The following is a 24,499-nucleotide window of genomic DNA, read 5'->3' on the forward strand; positions in this document are numbered from 1 at the left end:
ACTCAGCCTGCCAGACAAACTCTTCATCAGGCTTACACCATTACTCAGCCTGCCAGACAAACTCTTCATCAGGCTAACACCATTACTCAGCCTGCCAGACAAACTCTTCATCAGGCTAACACCATTACTCAGCTGTGTCAGACAAACTCTTCATCAGGCTAACACCATTACTCAGCCTGCCAGACAAACTCTTCATCAGGCTAACACCATTACTCAGCTGTGTCAGACAAACTCTTCATCAGGCTAACACCATTACTCAGCTGTGTCAGACAAACTCTTCATCAGGCTAACACCATTACTCAGCCTGCCAGACAAACTCTTCATCAGGCTAACACCATTACTCAGTCTGCCAGACAAACTCTTCATCAGGCTAACACCATTACTCAGCCTGCCAGACAAACTCTTCATCAGGCTTACACCATTACTCAGCCTGCCAGACAAACTCTTCATCAGGCTAACACCATTACTCAGCCTGCCAGACAAACTCTTCATCAGGCTAACACCATTACTCAGCTGTGTCAGACAGGCTTCACTGAGCTGAGCTCCCTCAGTGTTCAGGAATAAGGATAGAAAATAGGGCTGGGAATTGCCAAGTACCTCACGATATGATATTATTACGATACTTAGGTGCCGATACGAAATGTGTTGCGATTCTTACGATTCCATATGTATTGCGATTCGATACTTTGATTTTATTGCGATTTGATATTCCAAATATACTATATGTCTTCTGCAGAGACAAGAAAGAGCATGAGAAAATTAGTTTTGATCAATCATGGCAATAAAAGTGTTGATAACATGTTGGCTCACTATTTAAAAAGAAGATGGAGAACAAGCTATAGGAAGAAAAATACCAGAGTTTTGGTGCAGGTACAGCCAACTAGCGCTAGCTAATGCTAGCTAGCATAACAATAAAAACAAATGCTTGGAGTCAAAGGATCCAAAATAATATTGCGATATGTTAATGTAGTGATGTTTCCCCTATCACTAATAAAAATAGAATATTGGGTTGGACAGGTTAGAAATGACATATATCTGGTTTCCAATACTTTCTATTTAGAAAATAAAATAAAAAAAAGTGAAGAAGCAAGCTTATGTTCCCACATTCAATGTTGTTTGAAAGTCACTTCCAGATGAATACCTCAGGGCCAGAGGGCATGTTTTTGTACAGACAAGGGATGTTGTGTGAAGAGCTAACACAAGCTGCTCTGACTGACATTGATCTATGGAACTGCCAGAGGATAGGATTTGATAATCAATTGTATCTCTCTGGTGGGTGGAAGGTTATCATGAAGGCCACGTATTAATAGGCAATCTTCAGTAATACCATCAGATCAGAAGAGATGTTCCTTTCTCAATGATAACTAACTGACTCACTGTCTGACTGACTCACTGACTGACTGACTGTCTGACTGGCTGGCTGACTGACTGGCTGACAGGAAAGAAAATAACTGACTGACTGACTGGCTGGGTGACTGGCTGACTGGCTGACTGACAGAACAGAAAAGGACTGACTGACTGACTGGCTGGCTGACTCGCTGACTGACTGACTCACTGTCTGACTGACTCACTGTCTGACTGACTGACTGACTGACTGACTGACTGACTGGCTGACTCACTGTTTGTCTGACTGACTCACTGACTGGCTGACTGACTGTCTGACTGACTCACTGACTGTCTGACTGACTGACTGACTGGCTGACTCACTGTCTGTCTGACTGACTCACTGACTGGCTGACTGGCTGATTGACAGGACAGAAAAGGACTGACTGACTGACTCGCTGACTGACTCACTTGCTGACTGACTCACTGTCTGACTGACTGACTCACTCACTCACTGACTGACTGACTCGCTGACTGACTCGCTGACTGACTCACTGTCTGACTGACTGACTGACTGACTGACTCACTAACTGACTGACTGACTGACAGGACAGAAAAGGACTGAATGACTGACTGACTTACTCACTGACTGACAGGACAGACTGACTGACTGAGTCACTGCCTGACTGACTGCCTGACAGACTGACAGACAGACTGATTGCCTGACTGCCTGACTGCCTGAAATACTGACTGCCTGACTGACTGAACTATATGGATAGGGCCAAATTGAAATGTTTTTAACAGAAGAACTATAAAAAGCATACTGTATGACCATGGTAACAATTGAAAGAAAACACTTTGGAGATTGTGGGGAAATGATCAGACCAAAGGTGAGGACACAACAGTTCACCTGACACAAGACTGAATCCAAACATTACACTGTTGATTTTATGTGAGTTTTTGCATTTGCTGTACTTTTTTGTCAATAACGAAGTCTGAAAATACTCCGGAGACATTCAGTAACATAATAAGAATATTCATTGAAAAGTTGGAGTAGGTGCAAGATAAGAAAAACGATTCCAAGGGTTTGAGTGAGAGGTCTAACTGCTGTCTCCAAGTGGCCACACACCTCTCCAAACTGTGCACAGTTCCTAAGTCATTTCAATGCACTTTTATGACTCAAGGAAAGAGCCTTCAACTAAAAGGTGCTTTTTTTTAGCTCTCCTAGCTTTGCCGTTGAGGGACTGAAGCAAGGACACTTCTAGTTTATTGTTTGTAAAACAGTCCTGCGTCCCCACTGTCACCCAATTACTGTTGTTGTTTACGCAATCCAAAAACGTTATAAATCACAATCTGGGTCATGTGGGCATAATTTGAAAACGTATTCTATTGCCAACATGGCTAGCTAAGTTATAAAATAGGATCTTACAGTGTTAGGCTTTCAAAAGTCACTTCAGACAAACAGATTGTAATTTTGTTGCCCATAGAATAGAATCAAGAGTGCATTCAAGTGCGTCTTCCACTGCTAATTGTATTCACAATATGACAAACATAGGCTCATTGTGTTCAGGACAACCCAGGGTATAACGCATGTCATCTTTGTAACTATGGATCAAACATAGCGATCATAAACGGTGAAACTGTAAATGACTCCCTTACCGTCGGGCAGACGGTATCGGAGCAGGAGGTCTGATACCAACAGGCTCAGAGACAGTTTCTATCTCCAAACCATCAGACTGTTGAACACTGGAACTGGACTGACCACCTGCTCTGATTCTCCGCACCTTAGCACACACACCCACTCACGCACACCCACACAGACACACATACATTCATGCTACACATACATCACAACTGCTGCTGCCAGACTCTTATTATTATTGCAAAATGGTGCACAATTTAAACACTTGGACTCACGAGTGTGTGGTTAGCTTGTATGACATCAAAGCTGTATTTATTATAATCCTCAACGTCTCATCTTTCAGAACACATTGACTCCTCTTGACTTACAGCATTTTCCTCACTCAGACAACAACAAATGTGCAAAAGTAGCCCAATTAGGGGGAGGGATGGGGGCATCTTCTTGTCACGCTGTGCTCAAGTTTATAAAGGCTGACAGTCAAAACCCATACAGCTCTATGAGGAGGAGAACCTGAACTCTGACAGTCAAAACCCATACAGCGCTATGAGGAGGAGAACCTGAACTCTGACAGTCAAAACCCATACAACGCTGTGAGGAGGAGAACCTGAGCTCTGTCAGTCAAAACCCATACAACGCTGTGAGGAGGAGAACCTGAGCTCTGTCAGTCAAAACCCATACAGCGCTGTGAGGAGGAGAACCTGAACTCTGACAGTCAAAACCAATACAGCACTATGAGGAGGAGAACCTGAGCTCTGTCAGTCAAAACCCATACAGCGCTATGAGGAGTAGAACCTGAGCTCTGACAGTCAAAACCCATACAGCGCTATGAGGAGGAGAACCTGAGCTCTGTCAGTCAAAACCCATACAGCGCTATGAGGAGTAGAACCTGAGCTCTGTCAGTCAAAACCCATACAGCACTATGAGGAGGAGAACCTGAGCTCTGTCAGTCAAAACCCATACAGCGCTATGAGGAGTAGAACCTGAGCTCTGACAGTCAAAACCCATACAGCGCTATGAGGAGGAGAACCTGAGCTCTGACAGTCAAAACCCATACAGCGCTATGAGGAGGAGAACCTGAGCTCTGTCAGTCAAAACCCATACAGCGCTATGAGGAGGAGAACCTGAGCTCTGACAGTCAAAACCCATACAGCGCTATGAGGAGGAGAACCTGAGCTCTGTCAGTCAAAACCCATACAGCGCTATGAGGAGGAGAACCTGAGCTCTGACAGTCAAAACCCATACAGCGCTATGAGGAGTAGAACCTGAGCTCTGTCAGTCAAAACCCATACAGCGCTATGAGGAGTAGAACCTGAGCTCTGTCAGTCAAAACCCACACAGCGCTATGAGGAGGAGAACCTGAGCTCTGTCAGTCAAAACCCATACAGCGCTATGAGGAGGAGAACCTGAGCTCTGACAGTCAAAACCCATACAGCGCTATGAGGAGGAGAACCTGAGCTCTGACAGTCAAAACCCATACAGCGCTATGAGGAGGAGAACCTGAGCTCTGACAGTCAAAACCCATACAGCGCTATGAGGAGGAGAACCTGAGCTCTGACAGTCAAAACCCATACAGCGCTATGAGGAGGAGAACCTGAGCTCTGTCAGTCAAAACCCATACAGCGCTATGAGGAGGAGAACCTGAGCTCTGTCAGTCAAAACCCATACAGCGCTATGAGGAGGAGAACCTGAGCTCTGACAGTCAAAACCCATACAGCGCTATGAGGAGGAGAACCTGAGCTCTGTCAGTCAAAACCCATACAGCGCTATGAGGAGGAGAACCTGAGCTCTGACAGTCAAAACCCATACAGCGCTATGAGGAGGAGAACCTGAGCTCTGTCAGTCAAAACCCATACAGCGCTATGAGGAGGAGAACCTGAGCTCTGACAGTCAAAACCCATACAGCGCTATGAGGAGTAGAACCTGAGCTCTGACAGTCAAAACCCATACAGCGCTATGAGGAGTAGAACCTGAGCTCTGTCAGTCAAAACCCACACAGCGCTATGAGGAGGAGAACCTGAGCTCTGTCAGTCAAAACCCACACAGCGCTATGAGGAGGAGAACCTGAGCTCTGACAGTTAAAACCCATACAGCGCTATGAGGAGGAGAACCTGAGCTCTGACAGTCAAAACCCATACAGCGCTATGAGGAGGAGAACCTGAGCTCTGACAGTCAAAACCCATACAGCGCTATGAGGAGGAGAACCTGAGCTCTGACATCATGTACAGCATATTACTGTACAGTTCCAATTGAGGCTCCTTATCAACGACAAAATCTGCTATTTTCAACCTGTATATGAATGGGCTAAAGCACATCAGCTGAGGCCAGATGTTTATCATGGCCTGGGGGACCTGAGAAGGGTGGGAACAAAAATATATCAAAGTCTCTTAGATATCACACATAAATGAATGCCAACAACAAACATTAAAATCAAAAAATATACGTTCTATGTAATTTATTGATTTGCTGTATTGACATAACCTGATTTGTTTACTGATTGTCCATATTGAAGTTTAATGTTCACACGTGATACTGGGAGCTGGATGGATTCTATTCTGACTTCACAGAGTCGTTGACCCGTGTAGCAGCCCTGACATCTGAACCCTGACACACACACACTCACTCACACACGCACACACACACACAAACACGACCCCCCGAGCCCATTTAAAACACATCACTTTCTGTCCTCTAACCAATCTCCTCTCATCTCATCTCATCTTTCTCTACCAGAGCACAGGATGTAATCCAGGGGTGAGTCTATTGCGAGGTGTCATTTTTAGGTGTTGATGCAGAATTTCCTGTCATCTGAGCGTGCAGCAGAGCAGGACCATCGCCCATACGTTTATTTTACAACACACATCAGATTAGAAAATGGATAAGCAAGAAATGACACAAAAAGTAATGCAAAAAATAGATTGACGAGAAGTTGACGTGTATAGTTATAAATATGAGGAAACTGCTGCATGGCGCGTTACCAGCAGATGTAGTTCTACTCTGTACTTCTTTCTTTTCATCTTGTAATAGTGATGCCAAGAAAAATGTTCATCCTAGGATGGAAAATAAAGTTATATTCTATTATATTCTACTCATGTAGTGTACTTCAACACCATGCTCACAGTGATGCCAACGGCTGCCAGAGGCCTGGAGGTAGTAGTTAGGAGGTTGGGCCAGTAACCGAAAGGTTGCTGGTTCGAATCCCCAAGCTGACTAGGTGAAACATCTGTCGACGTGCCCTTCAGCAAGACACTTAACCCTAATTGCTCCTGTAAGTCACTCTGGATAAGAGTGTCTGCTAAATGACTAAAATGTTTATATATATATATATATATATATATATATATATATATATATTATCATAGTAGCACACTAATTAGAAGTCCCCATGTTGATTTCCAATACATAGAACAACAGCAGACCGAACTGGATCACTAGGCATCCAACTGGGTCACTATGCACTGGCATGACATGAATAGTATATTAGTTGTATCTGTAATACTTTATTTGAAGAGTATCTATATAATAGTAATGAAAGTAATAATAATTTGGTGGGTGCTTATATTTGTCTTATGGACTAACACATTCATAAGCCAAAGCGAACACTTCCATATACCGTACACAATCACTTCTGATTATGGTAGTATCCTTTCAGCTGGGCTCCGTTTTAGATCCTGTTTGTATTTGTATCAGTCAACGTACACCTGTAATATCCATTGACCTATTTATTACACTGAATACTGAACAACAGGAAACTAGAATATATCTTGGAACAAACAGGTTGGACCCAGACATAATCCAGGGGTCAGTGAGTTAGTTGAACCTATAATACAGTTCCCAGCCAGCCAGGTCAGGACAGACCAACTCTATTTTCTATTGTATGATTGTTGGCACCGTGGATGGAACTGGAACTAAGGCCTCCAGTGTTTTTAAACATGCAGGGCAGGGGCCGTTAGGTTTGAGTGACTCTTCGTTGAGTGACAATGTGAAAGCCAGCGTTTGTTTACAGCCAGGCAGTAGCTTGGCTCGAGTGTGAGGGGAGAGGACTGGCAGGTGCCGGGCTGGTCCACACACACACACACACACACACAACACACACAACACACCTTCCTCCCCCTGGCCTAGCCCCTAGCCTACACACTTCCCTGGTCTTATAGAAAAACACAAAGCCAGGAACTTCTCAACCCCTCCAGAACAAAGACTCTTAAAAGTGCGATCAATTTCCTGCTGGTCTGAAACTGGATTTGGGAACCGCTTTTTTGGAGAGCTATTACTTTAACAAATCATAAAACACAACATGCAAGGGAAAGCAAGGCACCCCACCTCTGCTTTCTGAAACAGGAGTATGCACTGTGCACAGGTAGCTGCTGGGGATTTAATTAACCTTTTACTGCAGTGGGCAAAATCAGGGTCACACAGAGTGTTTCTTGGTAGTCTTAAACAAATCTACTTTGAAACAAAAGTATACACCTCACACACATGGTTATGGGCTTAACAAAAAGAAGACACCTGTACCATGTCAGATATAGAGTTGAAATGTATAACATTTTCAGTTTGCATCCCAATATTACACTTTATATACATCACAGAAGATTGAAATATAACAAAACCATTTGACATAGCAACACCTGATTTTCTGCGGGTTTTAAAAATAATGTTTCTTAATATAATATTAATATCATTCCACCCATGAGGCCACTAGGTCAGAGCAGGAAAGGGCTACTGAATGTTGTTGTTTTCTCTGGTTTTATTTCTATAATTTTACCAAATCATAAAACACAACATGCAAGGCAAGGTACCCCAGGTGGAGCAGTCAGAGTTAGGTCTCAAGGTTTATGTCCCTAGGCGTTTTCTGATTCATGTTAAATAGGATAATATGGCTTTCCATACTGCAAAATATGGGAGGGTTGTCAAACTTTGTGTTTTTTTTATTTTATCCAAAATAGGGGAGGGTTGTCAAACTTTATTTATTTTTACTTTATATGTGTGGAGCTGAGCTGGGGTGGGGGGACTGGTCCAACTCAAGGTGTCATAGAGAAAAAATGCACCCCCCCCAACATTAAGAGCAAACCCACAACTGATCCAAGTGGAATTAAATATTCAAATCACAGGGTTTTTGTGCGGTTATTCAAATGACATTTTCACTGCAGTTTACAGCCTAGAGTAGAATTGTACTCACTTGAAAACAATAATGCAATTATTCATTGCATTGTGGTGTTGTAGGCTAGTGTAGGTAGGATAATTGTATTGTCCCTAAACAGGATAAATAGGGGACATTTTCTTTCATGAACAATGACACACCTGGCCTCTCTGCTTATATTGAAAAGTGGTGCAGCTTTGAATGCTTTTATGTGTGGTATGATGCTAGTTAGCCTATTGCAGATCTGGATAAACGATCCACCAAGCACTACTGTCACTAAGAATGGTGGATAGAGGGCAGGATAGACAGACTGGTACACTATATTGACCTGTGGTTTCGTTAGTGCTCCGAAAAGCATAGTGCATAAGGGAAGTACCAAAACACCTTGATTTAGGGGAGGCACATGCAAGCAGATAAGGAAATCTGACTAGGATGAAAGAAAATGTATAGTAAAACCTGCAAATAAACCAGGGAAAAGTGCCCCTCCTTCCCCTGTGCCCAATAAAAAAACACAAAGTTTGACGACCCTCCCCTCGGTTTCAATGAGATAACAATACACGCTGAGCGCGCACGGCAGGATAATTTTTACTGACACAGAGGCTCTCTCTACTGGCAATCGCGGATTCCACAGCAGTAGAGTAGACGGACACAACGCGCCGGGATGAGTTGGCAGGAAGAGCGGTTAGATTTTACATTACTGGAACTTGACTTCGAGCAGCCCTAGCGAGCACAATAGCTGCTGGAAGACTAGACCGTGTCTGTGACTACGCTGCCGCGTTCACAAGCTCCGTGGCCGGGGAAAGTGACAGCATGGTGGTGGCCAAGGATTACCAGTATTACCTCGTCTTTAAGAGGGCGAACTGCTCTCCGGAGGTGCAGACAGTCAGCAGCAACATCCATCCGGCTAAAGAAGTGGAGGTATGTAGATAATGACTAATATGCGATATAACTCTTATAAATTGCATACATTTTCCTGTATGGTGAAATGAAGTGGAGGCAACACTGACAGCGAGTGATGTGCAGACTGGCTTGTTGTGGATATTTAATGAAACAATGTTGCAAAAGTTAAATGTAATCACTTATGGAATGTTGACAAAATAGTATCGGCTGAAGGATTTGAAGACATTTAATGCCACATTTGCACTGATGATTGCACAACTATTTCCCATGTGAATCACATTGTTGGTAGTGCTATTATTGCTTTTGAAGTATGGAGTATTATTTTGTATATAAATACATTGCTGACGTCCTATTATGTAAATGTAACCCAACAGTAGTTTTGAGGGAGTTAAATGAGTCTTGAGTAAAACCATTGCCTGAGACCTGTTGGCTAACGTCTACTCTAGACTTTAGCTCAGCAGGCTAACACAGTCATTTGAGCAAATTGATATCAGAGCAGAAGTCTCACAGCTGATGTTTGGTCAGTCTCCTCATTTCAACTTCTCAACTTAACCACAAAGCCAGTTTCACATGTTCATTTATATTGTTTTGTCCTTTAGCGTTTCACAGTGGTGAACATGGTGGGCAAAAGGCCTCCTCCAGGGACGGGGGCTGGGATTAAGATGTTTATATATATATATATATATATATATGTGTATATATATGTGTATATATACTACCATTCAAAAGGGGTCACTTAGAAATGTCCTTGTTTTCGAAAGAAAAGCATTTTTTTTGTCCATTAAAATAACATCAAATTGATCAGAAATACAGTGGAGACATTGTTAATGTTGTAAATGGCTATTGTAGCTGGAAATTGCTGATTTTTTATGGAATAGCTACATAGGCATACAGAGGCCCATTATCAGCAACCATCAGTCCTGTGTTCCAATGGCACGTTGTGTTTGCTAATCCAAGTTTATCATTTTAAAAGGCTAATTGATCATTAGAAAACCCTTTTGCAATTATGTTAGCACAGCTGAAAACTGTTGTGCTGATTTAAAGAAGCAATAAAACTGGCCTTCTTGAGACTAGTTGATTATCTGGAGCATCAGCAATTGTGGGTTCGATTACAGGCTCAAAATGGCCAGAAACAAATAACTTTCTTCTGAAACTCATCAGTCTATTCTTGTTCTGAGAAATGAAGGCTATTCCATGCGAGAAATTACCAAGAAACTGAAGATCTTGTACAACGCTGTGTACTACTCCCTTCACAGAACAGCTCAAACTGTCTCTAACCAGAATAGAAAGTGGAGTGGGAGGCCCCGGTGCACAACTGAGCAAGAGGACAAATACATTAGAGTGTCTAGTTTGAGAAACAGGCGCCTCATAGGTCCTCAACTGGCAGCTTCATTAAATAGTACCCGCAAAACACCAGTCTCAACATCAACAGTGAAGAGGCGACTCCGGGATGCTGACCTTCTAGGCAGAGTTGCAAAGAAAAAGCCATATCTCAGCCTGGCCGATAAAAATAAAAGATTAAGATGGGCAGTCTGAGATATGGCTATATATATGACCAAACACACATCACAACAAGAGAGACAACCCAACACTACATGAAGAGAGACCTAAGACAACAACATAGCATGGCAGCAACACACGACAACACAGCAAGGTAGCAACCCAACATGAAAACAACATGGTAGCAACTCAACATGAAAACAACATGGTAGCAACCCAACATGACAACAACATGGTAGCAACACTACATGGCAGCAGCACAAGACATGGTACAAACATTATTGGGCACAGACAACAGCACAAAGGGCAAGAAGGTAGAGACAACAATACATCACGTGAAGCAGCCACAACTGTCAGTAAGAGTGTCCATGACTGAGTCTTTGAATGAAGAGATGGAGATAAAACTGTCCAGTTTGAGTGTTTTTTGCAGCTCGTTCCAGTTGCTAGCTGCAGCGAACTGGAAAGAGGAGCGACCCAGGGATGTGTGTGCTTTGGGGACCTTTAACAGAATGTGACTGGCAGAACGTGTGTTGTATGTGGAGGATGAGGGCTGCAGTAGGTATCTCAGATAGGGAGGAGTGAGGCCAACAGGGTTTTATAAATCAGCAGGAGCAATTCAAAATAATAAAAAATATTAATGTTGGGACTGGAAAACTCTATTCTGTCTGATGCGCTAATATAGGTACTATGAGAGAACAAAATGTGCTTTTTCCACTTTTCCTCTGCAGATAAGGAGGTAGATGCTGAATTACTGCTGTTATTATTATGGTGAATGCTGCCTTTTCTGGCGATATGAAGCTCTGACTGAAGTGTTTGTTTCATTTTACATTTTAGTCATTTAGCAGTCATTTATCCAGATTGACTTACAGGAGCAATTAGGGTTAAGTGCCTTGCTGTATAAAAGAGGGTCTGACTCTGATCGAGTGAGTCAACGCAGCATGATGATACAGAACTAATCCAAGCTGTCTGCCCCCAAGTCTTTGTCCTGTCCTGGAAAAGTCAAGACTCCTCTCAGGTCAATACTGTAGAGAGGAACAGTCATGTCTTCACTGAAAGGACTGCTAATACCCTGGCCTTTATAACAGTAGAGAGAGAGAACCCCTGTGGCAATGTTGGGACGGGGGCTGGGGCTAGGATGGGGACTGGGACCCCCCACAACACAACATGAGTGTTCCTATTGCTCATTCTAACAGGAAGCTCAGAAGAACAGCTAAGCTACTGTGGATCCCTGTGTCAGCAGCCTCTGACATGAGAGTCACACAGTATAATAATAATAATAATAATAATAATAATATGCCATTTAGCAGACGCTTTTATCCAAAGCGACTTACAGTCATGCGTGCATACATTTTTGTGTATGGGTGGTCCCGGGGATCGAACCCATAGTCATTTAGCAGATGCTCTTATCCAGAGCAATTAGGGTTAAGTGCCTTGCTCAAGGGCACATCGACAGCTTTTTCACCTAGTCAGCTCAGGTATTCAAACTAGCAATCTTTCAGTTATTGGCCCAAGGCTCTTAACCACTAGGCTACCTGCCACCCCAGATAAAACAACAATCAATGTTCATTCTATGACATAATTCCCATGTACAATCAGTTTTGAATTAATCATCTGGAGAGCCGCTTTCACACTTTAACGTTTTCCATCAGCATCAGATTATTCACACAATCAGAAATAAAACATATCTCTAGAGAACAGAGCAGGACAGAGCTGCAGCAGTGACTCAGCTAGGTTAATTGGCCAATAACAATGGAATGGAGGTGGGGTGGCAGGGTGGAGGTGGGGTGGCAGGGTGGAGGTGGGGGTGGCAGGGTGGAGGTGGGGGGGGTGGCAGGGTGGGGGTGGCAGGGTGGAGGTGGGGTGGCAGGGTGGTGTGGCAGGGTGGAGGTGGAGGTGGGGTGGCAGGGTGGAGGTGGAGGTGGGGTGGCAGGGTGGAGGTGGAGGTGGGGTGGCAGGGTGGATGTGGGGGTGAGGATGGAAGTGAGGTTGGCGGGGCTGCCATGCTCAGATATGAAAGGGCAATTCCACAGTTTTGGAAATTGTTAAAAGTTGTCCTTGTATATAGATTTGTATGGCTTGTTTAACTTTGCAATCATTGGTTTTAGTTTGACAGACATTTTAAAGTGAAACAGCTGTCTCAGCATAACTCTGTTGTGCTCTACAAACTGAGCCACACGGGACCATTACTGACATGGTTATTCTAATTTAGGTCGTTTCCTTTATCGATTTTCTAAATGCAGGTTGCGTGTGATTTAAAAGTTTAAAAAAAAAATGGAAATCCTAACTCTGGCTGGATTCCAGTAGGAATTACATATAATTTTGTGATTTGCCCGATATGACCTGCAAACCAGGAGTTTCAGACCACTGGGTAAAACTAGACTGTGAAAGTATGGCCCTATTATATATGTAATATATTGTCATAATGAGTTTAATTTCAATGATAAAATATTATCTTAGGCACTCACTTTGGAGAAAGGCTACAGGACTGAAAGCCATTGAATGCAACAACCATGTCTGTCACTAGTAAACACAGTCGTGGGTGGTACTCGTAACTCAAAATTTAACTTGAAAGGCACCCTGGGAAATATGCAAATAATGCTTTACACCCTACAGTGTTACCCTAAAAAGGCAAATGTGTAACTTTTCCAAAGGGATGCTTTTGTACCTGTACCATCTTGTCCCCTACGGTACACTATTGTCTCTTTTTAAGGTACGAACTGCAAGGATACAATTATGTACCTATAACTAAAGGTACAAAGGTCGTGCCATACAGGTTACCACTACAGTGAAAAGCGTTTGTAGGCACCACGAGGCCCGGGAACCTGGCAGCCACGTCTGGATAGCGTTAGTTTGCCAGCCAGACAGGATGTCAGCTGTGGCTGTGACAGGGAGATAGGAGTCCAGCCAGCACAGGCAGTGCTTTAGTGATTGTATGAACTATGAACAGACCATAAGCAGCGATTAGTGCCAACCTATTAGTCACTGACTCACTTTACCGGGAAGAACTAGGTGTTCTGACTGAAATCTGTTTTTTTGTTGTGTTCTATTAACGTTTCAATGAGCAAGGTTATCAGCTGAAAAATTATGATTAAGTATTTTTAAGTGCCTAAATACCTAACACATTTTCTTTCAATTTTAGTAGTTGTAGCAGTTTTGTGCGTAGTTGAATGTTGGCTTTTGTTTATGTGAAAAATGAAGATTTGAGTGTATCTGAAAAAAATGTTGACATTTATAAACAAATCACTTCTGGTATAGTCACCCCCCCCCCACCCACACACACACACTCCAACTCCATCTCCATCCATACATTGTTTTTGTCTGTCCTGTTTCCTTATATAAACAGGCTATAGGCAGCTCTCTGTCTCTGTCTTCCCCCAGTGCTGGCTGATCTAATGTATATATCTCTGGACCCTTGGATTCCCTCTCTGTATGTTTATGGTCCTCTGTAGCTCAATTGGTAGAGCATGGCGCTTGTAATGCCAGGGTACTGGGTTCGATCCCCGGGACCACCCATACGTATAAATGTATGCACACATGACTGTAAGTCGCGTTGGATAAAAGCATCTGCTAAATGGCTTATTATTATTATTATTATCATCTAGTTGAACATGCCAGTAGTTCACTAAGCCACAGGTAACTGGGTGGATGGGAGACAGCTAACTGGGTTAGCACTTTTCTATGAGATCTGCTTTTTGATGCTAATGCTGGTAATCGATGACTGCTTTTTTTGTTGACATTAGATAGACAGACAAGTTGTTTTGAAAAATAAATGAAAGTTGCCGCAAAACAAAAAAAAATTCACTACAGTGTTGAAAATCTGTTGTTCTACCATCATGTAATTACCCAATTTGTAAAACCACTATGTGTATTGATTTACTAGTTCCAATCCAGGACAGGCAGCTTGGAGGTATGTTCAGACCAACATCAGGACATATTGAGCTGTGGGCCCCACGCCACGGACTAATCTCACCCTCTGTGTGCGTGTGTGTGTAGTGATGTAGTAATGTAGTGCTATGCTCCTCTCATGTTCAGATATGATTAACTTAACCCCCGTGGGCCAGTTGGATCAGGCCAGTATAGGAACATGATATACAAGTTCCAACAGGTGTTAAGTTAAATTATATTATTAGGAGTTTTTCTGAGATCGGACTTCAAATGAGCATAGCCGCAGAAATATGTTTTTTTTTTTTTTTTTTGGGGGCGGCATTTTGCCAGCACTACAGATGGCTATATCGGTCTGCTAATACAGGACTAGTAAAGGCCCAGCGCACTACTTTTGTGAAATATATATATTTATATTTTCCATTGTGATTTTTCGGAAGGTGCTGCAGCACCCTCAGCACACCTACTTCCTGTTGCTATGGAGACAGGTAGACATGGCAGCAGAATGCCCTCTACTTCCTGTTGCTACGCATATGGAAGACCTAGATAATGATGTACGGTTAGTTTATACGTCTGTTCGTTTTTAGAAGAACCAAACCATGTATCCGAATGTGTTTGTTTGTGCATCTGTAAAGGGATGTCAAAATATATAACAAAACAAAAGGAAAGAAATATAGACATTGAAAAAGACAATGTACGAAAGACATTCAGAGTTTATGAGGTCAAACGCACAAAGGAGGACAACGTTTGAAAGAGTGCTACGCTCTGCTGTATCTAATCAGTTGATGGGAGTGGTAAACAGAGATAACAAATGAAGTAACTTCTCCTATAGTCTGATATGTCTTTCGTCATATCTCTAGAGCCTTTACTGGCTATGTACTATCTATCTCCCCTGTAGAGATCAGAGCCTCTACTGGCTATGTCCTATCTATCTCCCCTGTAGAGATCAGAGCCTCTACTGGCTATGTCCTATCTATCTCCCCTGTAGAGATCAGAGCCTCTACTGGCTATGTCCTATCTATCTCCCCTGTAGAGATCAGAGCCTCTCACTGAGACAGGGGATGTAGTAAAGAAATGAAGGAGCTGCTGATGATGATGATGATGATGATGATGACGATGACATTGATTGGCAGGTCAATTTAAAGCACAGGAACAGATTGTGTAACATCTTTTAGGTCATTGCTTTAAGTGAGGCAGGGGTCAGAGCAGCAGAGCTTTGAGGTACTAGACCTGAAATCAGTTAGTCTGCAGATGATGGAGGACGTTGTATTGGAACAACATCATTTGTTCACAGTACTTATTCACTGTTGACAAGTCTCAAATAGCATCCTATCCCCTAGATCAGTGTTTCCCAACCCTGGTCCTCCAGTACACCCAACAGTACACGTTTTTATTGTAACCCTGGACAAGCACACCTGTATTCAACTTGTCAACTAATCATCAAGCCCTCAATGAGTTGAATGAGGTGTGTTTGTCCAGGGCTACAACGAAACTGTGTACTGTTGGGGGTACTCGAGGACCAGGGTTGGGAAACCACTGCCCTATATAGTGCACTACTTTTGACTAGAGTAATATGGGCCCTGGTCAAAAGTACTGCACTATATAGGGGAATAGGGTACCATTTGGGATTCAGTCTAAGTAAGCAAGTAGGCTTTGATTAAATTGGAAATGGATCCCATTGTGAGTAGATGGTAGATACTGTTCAAATTGACACCATTTGTACAGTCTGATTTGTACTGTCACTCACTTCTCTCCAGTTGAGTAATATCTATAAGGAATAGATAGATTATCTATATTGTGTGAGGCACACTGGCTCTGCTTTTCTGCTGCATAACCATAACTATCGTGCGTGTGTCTGTCTGTGTGCGTGTGCGTGCGTGTGTGTGTGTGTGTGTGTGTGTGTGAACGTGTGTGTGTGAACGTGTGAAGCAGGCGTGCGTGAATTGTGAAGAGGGGGTACTCGGTCTGAAAAGACTGTTTTCCCAGAATAGTGATTAAATAGCTGCAGTGACGTCACAAGGCGGCTCTGCAAAGGCACCGACGAGGAGAGAGCAGGAGAGGGGAAGAGGGGAAATGGAGGATAGGAGAATGGAGTGCTAATGCTGCTACCATGAGGGTTTGCAGGTTGCAGATATTCTCTTTCTGTCAGTCTGTTTTTCCCCTGATGATTCTGACTGACTGCAACCACTGGAGTATGGATCTCTTCTTCTGGTATCCTGATGGAGTGATGCAGAATGAATCGAAGGGTATTCTAAAGCTCTTCTCCCTGCTGTAAGGTCACATTATCTGTCGCGATCAGAACAGAACAGGAGTTTTGTCAGCTGAGACCGTGAAGGCACACAGCACAGGCTGATAAACCTGTTGAGGGGAGAGGAGAACAAGGGAAGGAAGGAATAGGGGATCTATGAAAAAGGGAAACATACACACATCCCACTGGTTAAGGTGCTGGAGGTACGGACCGTACATCCTTCTTTAATTTCTCTCTCACCTACAGGACACCTGTGTCTTTGGTCTGATTACAGGAGACCCTGTCTGACTGGATCTCTGTACTGTAACCTTGAAGGGCATAAAGGAGAACAGAGTAGAGGAGAAGAGTGCGTTGATGTGTGTAGGTGTGACGGGGGTTCCCCTGGTTAACAATGCAACAGCTGGTCAGGAAGGCTGAGGTTCCGTGGTCGTGATAGAGGGAGAGATAGAGGGAGGGGGATAGAAAGAGAGATGATTAGGTGCTATGAGAATGATAGTCCTGGTGTTGATCACAGAACTCATCAAAACCGCTGGTTAAGTTCAGCCTGTTCCACACCTAAAGCTCTGGTCAAGAGTTGATGGGCTCCGATGGAGATTGTGAGGCAGAAGGTACTAAACTACCGTACATTGTTTGGCATGAGTGACAAGGAGTTGGCATGGTAGCACAAACATACTGGCACTCAGGCTACTGCTGTACTGACCTCACAGCATCGTGTCTTCTTCTATCCGGACTTTTATGGGATGTTTCTTTCCTCTATTTGCTGGTAATGTTTGTGTCTGACTGGGTGTTAACAACAAGGTGTCTCTCTGTGTCCACTGTGTCCTAGGAGCCCAGTAACAAGCGGGGGAAGCCCCTGTCCCGCGTCACCTCGCTGGCCAACCTCATCCCTCCAGTCAAGACTGCTCCTCTGAAGCGAATAGGACAAACACTGCAGGTACAACAGTACAGATAACTATGCTGACAAATACGAACACGTAGGACAACCACTGCAGGTACATATAAAGAGTATCTAAATGCTTAATTACAAAAATGTCATTAATAACACTTCACAAATACGACCTGCAGGTTTAGTACGTTATGCTGTGGTTATAATGCATTGTAAGGTTTGTCATAAGCATTTATGACCCTCTTATAAGCTCTCATTGTCATCTCACCATGATCCTGACTAAATATCAGCCATTTTGAATCAATGCAATGGACACCACATGTAGTCTACTAAATAACTTTGCTGATGATGTGTTATGCTGTAACATTTTACATTTTTGCATTTTAGTCATTTTAGCAAACGCTCTTATCCAGAGCGACTTACAGTTAGTGAGTGCATCCATTATTCATACGTGTTGTGATGTGTTTTCTTCTTGATGGTGTTGATGACACCCTCCAGTGTTATTATGCAACACGATGCTCAGTGATTGAAAGGTGGGAACGTTCACGCCCGATTATCACTGGTCCTCTACGATTACGTCCCAAATGGCACCCTATTCCCTATATAGTGCACTACTTTTGACCAGAGCCCTACAGGGTGCAATTTGGGACGTATCCCTTATGGTACACAGATGCAGGGCTTTGATCCTTTGTCCTGTGAAGGGACATTTTTCTCATCTTTTGTCTTTTCATACTCTCCTCTCAATCAGTCACCCTCCTGTGTGTCTCTCTCTATTCCGCAGCGTTCCATCAGCTTCCGCAGTGAGAGTCGGACAGAGACGGTCATGCCTCCTCGACCATGGACGCGGCCGGCCCCACAAGCCAACACCAAGCGGCGTGACAGCAAGCTTTGGAGCGAGACCTTTGACGTGCGGCTCGGACACCAGATGCTGTCCTCTAAGGAAATCAAACGCCAGGAGGTAAGGGTTTTCCTCAGGGTTACCATGGGAACACCGTTACAAAACAATAGAAATACCTGCTTCTATATAGTACTGTACTATATCATCCTGTTTTGATGTCTTCACTGTTATTATACAATGTAGAAAATAGTAAAAATAAAGAAAAACCTTTGAATGAGTAGGTGTGTCCAAACTTTTGACTGGTACTGTATATATTTGTTGTTGTATTTTACCCCCCTTTTCTCCCCAATTTCGATCTTGTCTCATCGCTGCAATAGCATAGTTATACCAAGGATGTACATCTCCTAGAATGCATGAAAGATGCTCAGATTAAGGGCCCATAGCAAAACCCAAACCCAGAGAGAGATATTCCCTAGTCTATGAGCAGATCCTGCCTGGTAAGCACTGATGGGAAAACCACAGCCAAATTACAGAGGAACATCAGGGTCAGGAGTGGCTTGGAGGTGGAGGGGCTCCAATAACATCCCAGCTGCTTCTTTTTCTCTCCCTCCTCTCTCACTCTCTGTCTTTCTCCCCCCCCGCCCCTCTATCTATCTATCTCTCCCTCTCTCTCTCTCTCTCTGCCCTTTCTCTATCTCTCCCTCTCCCCCTCTCTCTCCCCCCTCTATCTCTCGCTCTCCCCCCTCTCTCTCGCTCTCTGCCCTCTCTCTATCTCTCCCCCTCTCTCTATCTCTTCCTCTCTCTCCCTCTCTCTCCCTCCCCCTCTCTATCTCTCCCCCCTCACTATATCTCTTCCTCTCTCTCCCATCTCCCTCCCCCCTTCTCTATCTCTCCCCCTCTCTCTATCTCTTCCTCTCTCTCCCTCTCCCCCCTCTCTCTCTCTCTCTCTCTGCTCCTAGAGATCTCCTCCACTCTCCCAGGCTTAGACTCAGTCACAGAGGGGATCAAGTATCACTTCACAGTTTTAACAGTTAAAATTAGAAGGCCTGTCTGAAACATGCCCCCCCCCCCCTCCACTAAAACTGGGACTCCCCCTCTCAGGCCACACAGAGTAGACATCAAAGGACAGGAGATATGGGATAGGGTGTTCACAACAGAACCCAGCTGTCCACTGGGAAGTATTGCATTTTTAGGGGTCAACGGGGTCTTGTGGTTTTCTCTCTGTGTGCCCAACAGAAGTCTTGTGGCTGTAGAGAGGCGAAGCGTTGAAAGCTCATCTTTCTGCAAAGACCTTTAGATTTGTCAGTCTGCCATTTGTTATTTCATACATGTACTCATTTTTCTAAAAAGACAGAAAGAAAGAAATAAGAAAGAAAGAATGAATGAAAGAAAGAAATTATGTGTATATGTTTTCAATGTTCATGGTGGTGAAATAGCTTTGATCTTTGAAGCTATTGACTTGTTGTTTTTCTGAAATGTTTGACTGAACAAGGACCCTTGTTTCACCATTCTGTCTTTCTCTCCTTCCTTTTGTGTGTTTGCAGGCAATCTTTGAGCTTTCTCAAGGGGAGCAGGATCTCATTGAGGATCTGAAGCTGGCCAAGAAGGTACGATCTGCTTTTCAAATTAAGATAATTTCCCTTTTTCGTTTTCATTGAGCGTATCACAGCTCAGTTATTCTACGCTGGTGATCAGCCAGTCTCCGGTTTCCCCTGTGCTCCCACAATCACACACCTAAGACTGTGTGTGTGTGTGTGTGTGTGTGTGTGTGTGTATGTGCGCACGCGTGCTTATGGTTTCTCCCAATACTTTGTTACTCACACAGCACTTTCTGTGAATGACCATTAGGCTACGTGTTCTGTGATTGACCATTAGGCTACGTGTTCTGTGAATGACCATTAGGCTACATGTTCTGTGAATGACCATTAGGCTACGTGTTCTGTGAATGACCATTAGGCTACGTGTTCTGTGAATGACCATTAGGCTACGTGTTCTGTGAATGACCATTAGGCTACGTGTTCTGTGAATGACCATTAGGCTACGTGTTCTGTGAATGACCATTAGGCTACGTGTTCTGTGAATGACCATTAGGCTACGTGTTCTGTGAATGACCATTAGGCTACGTGTTCTGTGAATGACCATTAGGCTACGTGTTCTGTGAATGACCATTAGGCTACGTGTTCTGTGAATGACCATTAGGCTACGTGTTCTGTGAATGACCATTAGGCTACGTGTTCTGTGAATGACCATTAGGCTACGTGTTCTGTGAATGACCATTAGGCTACGTGTTCTGTGAATGACCATTAGGCTACGTGTTCTGCGAATGACCATTAGGCTACGTGTTCTGTGAATGTCCACGTGTTCTGCATGGAGGTACAAGACACCAACAGATGTTTAGGCTATTTATGTCCAATACTGTTTCTGAAAATATCTTTAATATCTTCTTGACATGTCCCATTTGACGTCAGTTACCTTTCTTAGTGCTGTTTTGGAACGCGAGTAAAGTGTTTTTTTTACTAATATTGGGTGTGTAGTTTATATGATCCATCTGAGCTTGGCTCAAGTAACTTATCTGGGTCAAACACTTTTTACATTTCCATTGTATTCTTATCCAAAGCGACTTCCAGTTAGTGAGTGCATACATTTTCATACTGGCCCCCCGTGGGAAACGAACCCACAACCCTGGCGTTGCAAGCGCCATGCTCTACCAACTGAGCTACACTTGTAGATATCCACGTCATAAGCTACCAATAAACCCCAAGGGTATTTCCATCTTTAGAGCAAACTCTTGATTCAGCTTTCAATGCTTATAAAGCACGTGAGTAAAATAGTGTATAAATAGAGTTTGGTTTCATTGCTACTGTTCTAACTTAACCGTTCTCCTTCCTCTGTACCTGCAGGCGTACCATGACCCTATGCTGAAGTTGTCCATTATGACAGAGCATGACCTTAACCAGATCTTCGGAACCCTGGACTCCCTCATTCCGTTGCATGAAGGTGAGAACGGAAGCTTGCAAAGGGTAGAACCACAGGATAGGGAATTGCAAAGAAACACAGTTGCTCACACAAACACAGAAGCCATCACACACACAGTGGTCCTCTGTAGCTCAGCTGGTAGAGCACGGCGCTTGTAACGCCAGGGTAGTGGGTTCGATCCCCGGGACCACCCATACACAAAAATGTATGCACGCATGACTGTAAGTCGCTTTGGATAAAAGCATCTGCTAAATGGCATATTATTATCATTACAGTCACGCAAACACACAGGCACACATCCACCCACACACACACACACACACACACACACACACACACACACACAGAGTTCTTACACCTAAAAGAGCCGATAGACAGAGGCTGAGCGCTCTCCTCCTTCTCATCCATCAGATCTGCTGAGTCGACTGCGAGAGGCCAGGAAACCAGACGGCTCTACAGAAAATGTGGGACACATCCTAGTGGACTGGGTAAGACCATCTATATCCGCCTGTGTTATAATGCTGTTATAATCATATAGGGCGGTGAGGGTTTCCTGTCCATATGACCTAAACAGGAAAAACGGATAGATCAACTGTATTATATAACAGTTTTAATGCAGATTTTACTTTTCTAGAAATCAGGCATTTGTACGTTCATACTACACATGCCCAAGGTGGGGATATCTAACAGTCAGCAACATGTACTTCTGAAACAAGGTAGAGAAGAGGGGTATGACCTGAATTGTTACATAGATGAGTTGTGGTAGTTACAGAGTTTAGTCTATTAATCAGGGTGACTGGCCTGGTCAGGATTAGCAGGAATTTTGTGTCACTTCCTTTCAACAGCATCAATTTACTTTCTGAGGAAGGACTTCAGCCATCCAGAACCCCAAAACAGCTAGTTTACGAGGCAGCCTGCGATGTTGTTTGTTTTCCATAATGTAGCTATCTTATAACAACCGATAAATCCCCTGTGTTTTAAGGACCTTTTGGCCCAGTTTTCTTTTTTGATTCTCTGTGTGTGTGTGTGTGTGTGTACTCAGAGCTCTGTAAGTTGACCTCTGGGGTTCACACAACAACAGTAGCTGTTGAACCCAGATGAACCTCTTTTGGTGTGGAGTCAGGTTACCCTGTGTGGAGGTTAAAACAAAGCTCTTAAGTAACATGCAATGATAACTTCCTCAGAATGCGTGCAGTAACACTTTAGCTGGACACAGAGCTGGAACCAGGCTAGTTCTGCAGTGCTGTGAAGTGTGTTAGTGTAAGGATGCTGAGCAGCTCCTCTCCATCCCTTTCCCTCCATCCCTACTTCCTGTTTACACTAGGTAGTTATGGAGGGGAACAATGCATGCCTGACGGGGACGCGGAGAGCCTCCTCCGCTCCTCTGCTTCTCAGCTGTTTACTTGCCCTAGTCCACCTCTCCTCTGAACTCTGCTCCACCGCGGAAAGATGTCAATATGGTTGCATAATAGAGTAAATATGTCCCATTTCCATGGTAGATGGCCTGGCTTATGCCTTGGTTTATCTATCGGTTACATTAACACTGACATCTTTCTGGCTCTGACTGCACCAGCCCACTGACATTCCTATAGTGTTCAATGTGATGTAGACCAGGTACAGTATATTGAATAGATCTGGAGGTCCATTTAAAGATGAAGAGACGTGTTGTATGGTAGACCTACACAGAGCTAGAACTGGAACGCTAGTGCTGAGAGATTAACATTTCTGGGGGGTTTCGGTTTTTCAACAACTAATTGACTAACGTCAGTTCAATTACTTGAATTCCATTTAGTTCTGTTTTTTTTTGTGAGCACAGCGCGCTGTTTCTCTAGAGAGAAATCAAATCATTCACGAGAGAAATCAAGTCAAAAACGATGTGGGATGCTCGGCTGAAGGGAGTTGTAGTTTTCACTAAGCAAATATTCATGCTAGTTCTGTTCAGAAACGTGGTAATTAACTACAATGACCATAATCCATTGTGCCTGTTCTTTCCAGCTCGGACAGAGATGGATACACTTTTACGTCTGCTAAGTTAGGTTAGATACACACTGACTGCATGAGAGAGGAATGTACACAACACAGCGACATAGAGACAGTTCGTGAAAGTATGCCTTATCTACTTTGAAGAACTAGTACAATTATTTCCGTCAGACAGCTCTGCAGCATACTTAAATCAAATCATAAAATCAAAATGTATTTGTCACATGCGCCAAATACAACAGGTGTAGACCTTACCGTCAAATGCTTACTTACAAGCCCTTAACCTACAATGCAGTTTTAAGAAAAATAAGAGTTAAGAAAATATTTACTAAATAAACTAAAGTAAAAAAGAAAGTAATACAATAACAATAATGAGGCTATATACAGGGGGTACTGGTACCGAGTCAATGTGTTGGGGTACAGGTTAGTCAAGGTAATTGAGGTACTATGTACATGTTGGCTGGGGTAAAGTGACTATGCATAGATAATAAACAGCGAGTAGCAGCAGTGTAAAAATAGAGGGAGGGGGGGTTGGGCAATGCAAATAGTCCGGGTAGCCATTTGATTAACTGTTCAGCAGTTGTATGGCTTGGGTGTAGAAGCTGTTAAGGAGCCTTTGGACCTAGACTTGGCGCACCTGTATGTACCTCTAACCCTTTTCCTGTAGTGCACGATCAGCTCCTTTGTCTTGATCACGTTGAGGGAGAGGTTGTTGTCCTGTTGAGGGAGAGGCTGTCAGATCGTTGTCGGTGATCAGGCCTACCACCGTTGTGTCATCAGCAAACTTAATGACTGTGTTGAAGTCGTGCTTGGCCACGCAGTCGTGGGTGAACAGGGAGTACAGGAGGGGACTAAGCACGCACCCCTGAGGGGCCCCTGTGTTGAGGATCAGCGTGGCAGATGTGTTGTTGCCACCCTCACCACCTGGAGGAGGCCCGTCAGAAAGTCCAGGATCCAGTTGCAGGGGGAGGTGTTCAGTCCCAGGGTCCTTAGCTTAGTGATGAGCTTTGTGGGCACTATGGTGTTGAACGCTGAGCTGTAGTCAATGAACAGCATTCATTGAACAGCATTCAACTGGCAAGTGAAGACACTTGCCAGTTGGTCAGCACATGCTCTGAGTACAAGTCCTGGTAATACGTCTGACCCTGCGGTGTTGTGAATGTTGACCTGTGTAAAGGTCTTACTCACAT

General features: G+C 43.7%; 1 protein-coding gene across 2 annotated transcripts in view; it reads left to right on the forward strand.

Annotated features, from left to right (window-relative positions):
• The window catches only part of LOC121574752 (rho guanine nucleotide exchange factor 3), a 57,851-nt gene that overhangs the window by 26,340 nt on the left and 7,012 nt on the right, over positions 1-24,499 (forward strand). Inside the window, exons 1-6 of one of the 2 annotated variants that reach the window (XM_041887307.2) lie at positions 8,670-9,017; positions 17,456-17,563; positions 18,297-18,473; positions 19,898-19,960; positions 21,254-21,350; positions 21,741-21,817. In XM_041887307.2, coding sequence (XP_041743241.1) covers positions 8,910-9,017; positions 17,456-17,563; positions 18,297-18,473; positions 19,898-19,960; positions 21,254-21,350; positions 21,741-21,817 — 630 coding nt within the window. In that variant the 5' untranslated portion in view covers positions 8,670-8,909. Of the gene's footprint in view, positions 1-8,669; positions 9,018-17,455; positions 17,564-18,296; positions 18,474-19,897; positions 19,961-21,253; positions 21,351-21,740; positions 21,818-24,499 lie in introns of those variants that run through there. The other variant, XM_041887308.2, reaches the window with a different exon arrangement.

This window comes from Coregonus clupeaformis, chromosome 10 (genome assembly GCF_020615455.1).
Source record: "Coregonus clupeaformis isolate EN_2021a chromosome 10, ASM2061545v1, whole genome shotgun sequence".
Taxonomy (NCBI): Eukaryota; Metazoa; Chordata; class Actinopteri; order Salmoniformes; family Salmonidae; genus Coregonus; species Coregonus clupeaformis.